This window comes from Rhagoletis pomonella, unplaced genomic scaffold, assembly GCF_013731165.1.
Source record: "Rhagoletis pomonella isolate Grant_MI unplaced genomic scaffold, Rhpom_1.0 Rhpom_scaffold_00004, whole genome shotgun sequence".
Taxonomy (NCBI): domain Eukaryota; kingdom Metazoa; phylum Arthropoda; class Insecta; order Diptera; family Tephritidae; genus Rhagoletis; species Rhagoletis pomonella.
The window spans coordinates 5,703,871-5,711,048 of record NW_023458558.1 but is presented as its reverse complement, the minus strand read 5'-3'; the positions used below and the strand labels follow the sequence as shown (position 1 = coordinate 5,711,048).

The following is a 7,178-nucleotide window of genomic DNA, read 5'->3' as shown; positions in this document are numbered from 1 at the left end:
ACAAGAAAGTACCTAACACGCGTGCTGTAGACGAGAAACGTTCAGTCGAGACAGAGCTCATCCACGGGTTAGTTGATTTATTCTCATCCAACAGACAAAATGGTGAGTGGGCTGATTTGAGTGTAAAAAGGAATACACAATTTTCTACATAACCTCAATAACTTAAATATTGTATGAAGAAAAAATGCAAAAATTTAAAGTAACTTTCTTTACTGTCTTTTCTAATTTTAGGCCGATGTACCAAAACGTGATCTTGAAAGTAAGTTTAAAAGCAGTAAAGCAATTATTTCTAAAAAAAAGACGATAACAGTGAAAAATGCTAAAATGTTGGAAAATTATTATACAAGCATTTGCAAGTTGGATTTAAAATTCCTTGAAGAAAAAAAAAGAACCAAAGTAAAATCATAAATATTTGAAAACTGTGTAAATGTTTTTTTTTATGTTACATTACGACGTGCTAAATATTAAAAAAAGTGTTCGCATCTAACCAAAAGAAGCCTACAAGCCGGAAGCTTACATAATATTGCAAAGTGATAGCGGTATTTCACTACAATTTACAATTTTGGAATACCAGTGAATTCTTTGGCAGAGCTCGATCTTTTTATGGGTAAACTTGAGCACACACACACACACACACCAGCACATAGCGACACAAATCACCTAACCGCCCACGCTTCCATATTTTATCTACAACTGCATATTTTTGCTGGTTAAGGTGCCCATAAAAAGTATTTTATAAAGCAAATTCATACAATGAAATGACGAAACGAAACGGAAATGAAACACTATTTGTACGCTCTTGCCACTCACTGCCTTTGACGTCGGCCACGTTTACAATTGTTTGCGTGCTATTTTTAACAAATGGCTGAATGCCGAGAAGTGTGTTCAAAAAAATTTAAGTCGTTCAAAAACAAATTTTTTTAAAGAAGAAAAATAGGTGGATATAAAAAAAATCGAAAAACAAAACTGTGCCTGCATGAACGGGCAATCAACAGAACGGACACCACTAAGCAAACAGAAAAGTGTGAACAAAAAAAAAAAAGAACTAAAAATAAAAATGAAGGACGAAAAATCTAGCGTACAGTAAATATGTGTGCAAATATTTGGTGTTGCTGATATGAAGTATGTATGTGAATGTTCTGCTAGCTATAAATACATATATATGTACCATGTATAGAGAAGGAAAAAATCTTTGCATACAAGGCAGAGAGATCGGCAAAAGAGCGAACGCATTTCTAATTTTGGGAAATTTTTCCTATAGTTTTTCTTTTGTTGCCTACCTCACATACCCACATGTATGTATATATGAATATATAAAAAAATACACACACATGCCTGCGTACATATGTATGTATGTATTTAAGTTAACGAACAAAAAAATAAAAAATAAAATGAAACGCAAAATATTTCATGTGTTTTCGGTTCGTCGATACGTTTGTTCGTTCGTGTGCTCGCCCGCTCATTCAGTGATGAATTCGGGTGTCAAATTTCCTATACAGACGAATCGTGTACGCAGAGTAAAATTCCCAATAACCGAGTTGAGACGTCGTCATGCCAAAAAGTATGATACATACGAGTTGAAGGCCCCTAAAATGTGGGTGTAATTCAAATATGGAATGTGTCATAAATACCTTCGACTTGTACTTGAATAATTGAGATCCGAGTTCGGTTGTAGGCATGAAGAGGTAAAGTGAACATTTTTCGATGAAAGATGTGCCAAAGCGATATGAACTGGGAACTACATATGTTTTTATGATTGATTTGCTCCGGTTATGAACCAAGGGCATCTATTCGAGTAACTTAACGAAAAGTAGCAAATATTTTGAGGTCAGTAGGAATATAAGGGCACTGAATGTAATATGTTTTTTTTTGTCTTTTTTTAATAGCCTTTTTTGTAATACTGAAATGAGGAACATTGACCTCTAGTCTCTCGTATAACTAAATTTGCAAGATTCCCGAATTTTTGAAAGAGCAATAAAGTTCAAAGCGGCTGAAACCAAACCATGAAATCCAATATAATTTTTATACTACATGGCAGAGATGACAATTCTATTTAGGCTAATTCCCCGGTATGCACGGTTGCAATTTCTTTAATATCCACACGGTTGCATGAGGAAATTACGTTATATTTTAAATCTGTAACACCGTAATAAGATATTGTCCCTCATGCATAAGAAGTGAGCTCAAGCTCAGCCTAAACTTTTGCACCGATGGAGTGAGCTTTTAACTAAGCTCAAGAATTTGTTCTAAAAAGTGAGTTGGATCTTAGGCATTAGACACGCTAAATAAATAGGAATTCTTACCCCAAAATCTAAAGCCATTCCCCCCGAGAAATTAAAATTCCACCATAATCGGGGAATTCCCCCCCGGTTGACATCACTGCTACATATACTATACTATTACTTGACACGAAATCGAAATTTCAGAGCGAAATTCCCTTTGAGTGGTGCAACAAGCCATTGCATATTTTTGTGTTTTTTTCTAGGTCAATTATTTTTATAACGCTCAAAGATCAATACTGCCTCATCTGAATGCAATGTTATTTCACGCAAAATGTTTAAAGAGAGCAAAACAAGTGGAAGTTTGACGGCGCATGGTCAGATAGAGAGAAATTATATGCAAAATGCAATGAAATGCTTGCAAGCGTGAATTGAAAACTGAATAAAAAATCTATGTAAGTTAAAAAAATAAAAAATAAATTCTTGAAACCCAACGTTTTATAAAACCTGAAGGTAAATTACAATACCAATAAACAATAAAAAAAAAACAATAATTGAAACATACGAAAAAGGCAAAGTAAATTAAAATAACCAAAAAATTAATCTATTAGCGCATTGCTTTGGCTACATGCAGACAGAAGTTTTACAAAATTTTAAACTTATGTACATACATAAAAAATATATATCCAAAATCAATGCACGTACACATTTAATTCCGTTTCATCTCCCATTCCAGATATCGAATTCGTTTTCGAAATCATGGGCTCTGCCGGTGTGGGCATTGATGCCGTTGATCTAGGTGATGCCCTCCGCGCCCTCAACTTGAACCCAACCTTGGCGTTGATCGAAAAAATGGGCGGCACCAAGAAGCGCAATGAGAAGAAAATCACCTTCGAAGAATTCATCCCCATCTACGCACAAGTGAAGAAGGAGAAGGATCAGGGCTGCTACGAAGATTTCATTGAATGTTTGAAATTGTACGACAAAGCCGAGGATGGCACAATGCTGTTGGCTGAATTGCAACACGCCCTGCTGTCACTTGGTGAGTTTGGCAGAAGAATATGAAAAGTCAATGGAAATTTGGAGTAAAGCGAAATAAGAAGCACAGATTAGAGCTCGGTGTAAAATATATTTTTTAACTCTTCAAAAAATGTGGGGAAAAATAACATAAATTGGGTATAACTTAGACCAGGGCGGTCGCCAAAAGTAAAAAGATAGCATTAGCTTTTGGGTAAATCTCAAGAATTTTTATATATTTAGTCGTAGAATAATCTTCTGTTTGGGAACTAAAGAATGGTTAGTATTTTTTCAGAAGCGCTTAAAAAGTAATTAAGTAAGGAGAAGGCAATTTTTTTTTAATTATTTACCGAAGAAAACTTTTAGCGCAAAAAAATAGGGAATATGAAATATCGAGTGCTCTTGAGGCGTGCGAGATTAACGAAGACAGTTGTTAAGAATTGTGTTGGCTTTGCGATTCAACTTTTGAATTCGGGTTTTAGGCAACTACTTTTTTAAGTGAGCTTTTTGGTATACTCTTAGCCATTTTTTTTTATCGTTTACCTAACTACGATCATTTACCAATTTTTGTACTAATTAATTTTGTAAATTTGCAACATAGGTGAGGCATTGGATGATGAGCAAGTTGAGACTCTCTTCGCCGATTGCATGGACCCCGAAGATGATGAAGGCATGATTCCATACTCCCGTAAGTAAAAGCAAAAAAAAAATAAAAATAAAGTACCACCAACTAATCAAGCACATATGAAATGAAACTATTTATGTATTCACAACAATAACAAGCGCCCTCGTTGCTCATCCAAAAAATTGCCCAATAGTATTATGCATATTTTCACCTAAAACAAAAATTATTTAACTATTTATTTACATGCATATGTACATATGTATGTATGTATATTCGTATTATTTTATATGTAATACATTTGTTTTTGTTTTCCATATGTATTTTCATTCTATGTCGACTTATATGTACCTACGTTTTATGTGGCAACCGAATGTTTAAATATCCAAAAATAAATCCCAACGCACTGTGGAACGATATATATGTATCACCAACCAAAACACAAAAAAAAATGCACTAATTCCAACAACACTTCACTTCCCCGTACGTATGTGTATGACGCACCTCCACTTTGTTTTACAACCACACACACACCCACACACAAACGCCACACGTCCACCCAAACTGGCACAAATTTCTACGCACAAACTTGCACAAATTATGCCTGCGTGAATTATGAAAATGTATGAACACCAAAACCATTTCCATTTGTAATAATGTGTGTGCGCCGTGCAGAGTTCATCCAGAGAATGATGAGCGATCCAGTTGTCTTCGACTAAACGGTAAGTACTTAATTAAGTATGCAAGCATAAAGGATGGGGTTTGTAGCGGTAAATTATGTATGTAGGTCAAAGTAAGGGGTGCAAGTTTTGGTGTAATTTATTAGAAGAAAAAAAACGGAGGTGGTGGGGGACAGCTTTACAATGGTAATTTGGAAACGACAGGCATAGCTCAGGAAAATCGAGGAGGGTCCGGAAAAATTACAAATATCACCCGAAAAATAATTAGGGGGAATCCCTTGTGAAACTCTCAAAGTCTTAAACAGTGTAAAATTTGTACGTTTACGAGGCCGTAACGGCAATGCCCCCCGTTTGCAAATGTGTAAATAGGTGCGTAAAATGTCAGTTTGACAGGTTGAAAAAGGGTTTTGTGAATACATTTGTTAAGTTAGTAAGGATTTCGTGAACTTTCAGCTCGGACGGACTGTTGCTGTTTTCAGTTCTTTTGAAATAGTCAACGTTTCTTAGACACCCATGTTAGAAAAAGTAGTACCAAGACGTATCCAGAAAAAATACCCAACGTAAGCAGGGATCGTAACAATAAAATCATAATTTAAACGTTAAAATTGGATTTTTATTTTTTCGACCAAAAATATTTAAAACATTTAAAAATTATCGAAAAAAATTTAAAGTAAGCATTATATTTTTTTTAAAATAAACATTTTGGCATTTAATTTGCGGTCCTTTTCGAATAGTAAAACGCGATGAATGCCTGAAAAGTAAGCAAGGCTTATCGACTATATTCTGCTTAAAGAATATACGGAAATCCTTCTCGTTTTTTGCCTTGGAAAATAAAAGGTAAAATTATTGAAATATTTTGCCCAAAATAATACAACTCATTAAAAATTGGTATTGCGATTTTTCACTTTAAAGATTACTGCAATTCTCTGCAAATTTGTAATTTATATTTAAATCGAAATAATTCACAATAGCTTCCATACTTTGATTTGATTTGAAAGTTTTCAACAGAATTTCCAACTTTCTATTCAGAATTTTTAGAAAGCTTTCGAGTATGCAGCTACAAAACCATTCAATTTAAGTAATTTTAGTATGTGAATGTCTATGTATGATTATCTGTATATCGGTATATCTGTTCCCCACAATAATATTTGCTGTATTTGTTTGTCAATGTTTGCACAGTTTGTTTTTATTGATACACAATAATTATCCGGGCGGTTTGTCAAAGTGCAATACATAGATTATATATTTAGGTACCTATTTTAAATTAAAATTTGTATTAAAATAAAAAAAAGTATTAATTGTAAATTTTTCATTTTTTCTTTCTTTCTTTTTCCAATCAACAGCATTTCTTGCCAGAATGTGTGAAAGACCAGATATGCTATAAAATCACCATTCACTTATAGCGGCAACCATTCTCCATAGATGTTTTATTCATCTCTCTCTCGTATATTTATTTTTAATTAAATTTTAATTTCTTTCTTTTTATGAATGCACTAATTGCATTACAAAGGTAGTGCGATTACTTTTCAACGAATATCTACATAAAGAGTAGCAAAACAAAACCTTACAAACACAAATTATGAAAAGCTTAAAGTAATTTTTAAATTATGTATATAAAACCAAATTATACCAAAAAAAAAAAAACTAAAATTATAAAATAATTTTGTTGTTCATTTATTTAATTTTAATTACATAAACACCAAAGAAAATGCTATATATGTATATAACTATAATATACATTATATATAGAATATTAAAAAACAACACCAACCAACTCGTGTAGTCAACGTTGCAAAAAGGACTTAATAAATGTTACTATAATAAACTTTAATGAAAAATGGATAATCCAACAAAGGTGCATAAAATACATATTAATATCAACAACAACTTACGTGAAAATCTCGAACAGTGTCGTGTTTGCTGCCAAAGGTGCAGGAAAAATCTGAACAAAAAAAAAAACAAAAAAACCACAACAACGAAACAACTTAAGTCGAATTTATACAAATGTATTTAACTCTCTCTCTCTCTATCTTGCGTTTAATATATTAAAATGCAAGTCATATTCACTATTTATTTGCATGCATTAATATATATTATTATGCAAATAAATTAGGAAAACAATTTCATGGCGCATGGTTAAAAAACAGATTTTTTTTTCGTTGTTTTCTATTTCGCCACCTGAATGCTATGTGTTGCGCAGCGTTTGGAACAAGAAACAACTATTTACTACTAAAAAAAAAACAAAAAAAAAAAAAATGAAAACACAATTAAAACAATACAATTTCTCATTAGTTTAAAAAATTTGCTTATTTGAATTACAGAACTACTCAATTTGTTACAATTTCCATATTTATATTTAAAACGGGCCAAAAATTGCAATAGAATTATGAAAATAAGTACATCAAAATAAACACAAAGAACAAAAACAAAAACATCGAATAAAGTGTGTACAAGCAATTTGCGTATGAATACAGCTTTGTTGATAATTGTTTTTGGTATTTTTGTTTTAGTCATAGTCAGGCTACATACCGCCCATTGACCAGTTTTCAGCTCAGTTGTTCGTCTGCCGCACATATCGCTGTCAAGTATGCCCATCACAGACAGCTACTACTTGTGACACGCAAAGTGTCCAGTCAACAG

The 7,178-nt window shown here is 32.9% G+C and overlaps 1 protein-coding gene across 2 annotated transcripts; it reads left to right on the top strand.

Moving 5' to 3' along the window:
• LOC118738370 (myosin light chain alkali) lies at positions 1-6,196 on the top strand. 2 transcript variants are annotated; one of them, XM_036469292.1, is made up of 6 exons: positions 1-102; positions 232-259; positions 2,956-3,261; positions 3,838-3,924; positions 4,534-4,580; positions 5,882-6,196. In XM_036469292.1, the coding sequence occupies exons 1-5, from the start codon at positions 100-102 to the stop codon at positions 4,575-4,577; spliced, it is 468 nt and encodes a 155-aa protein (XP_036325185.1). In that variant the 5' UTR covers positions 1-99; the 3' UTR covers positions 4,578-4,580; positions 5,882-6,196. The 2 variants fall into 2 exon arrangements, with proteins under 2 accessions (XP_036325185.1, XP_036325187.1); XM_036469294.1 differs by lacking the exon at positions 4,534-4,580 and having other exon boundaries at positions 5,882-5,963.
• Positions 6,197-7,178: the final 982 nt, after the last annotated feature.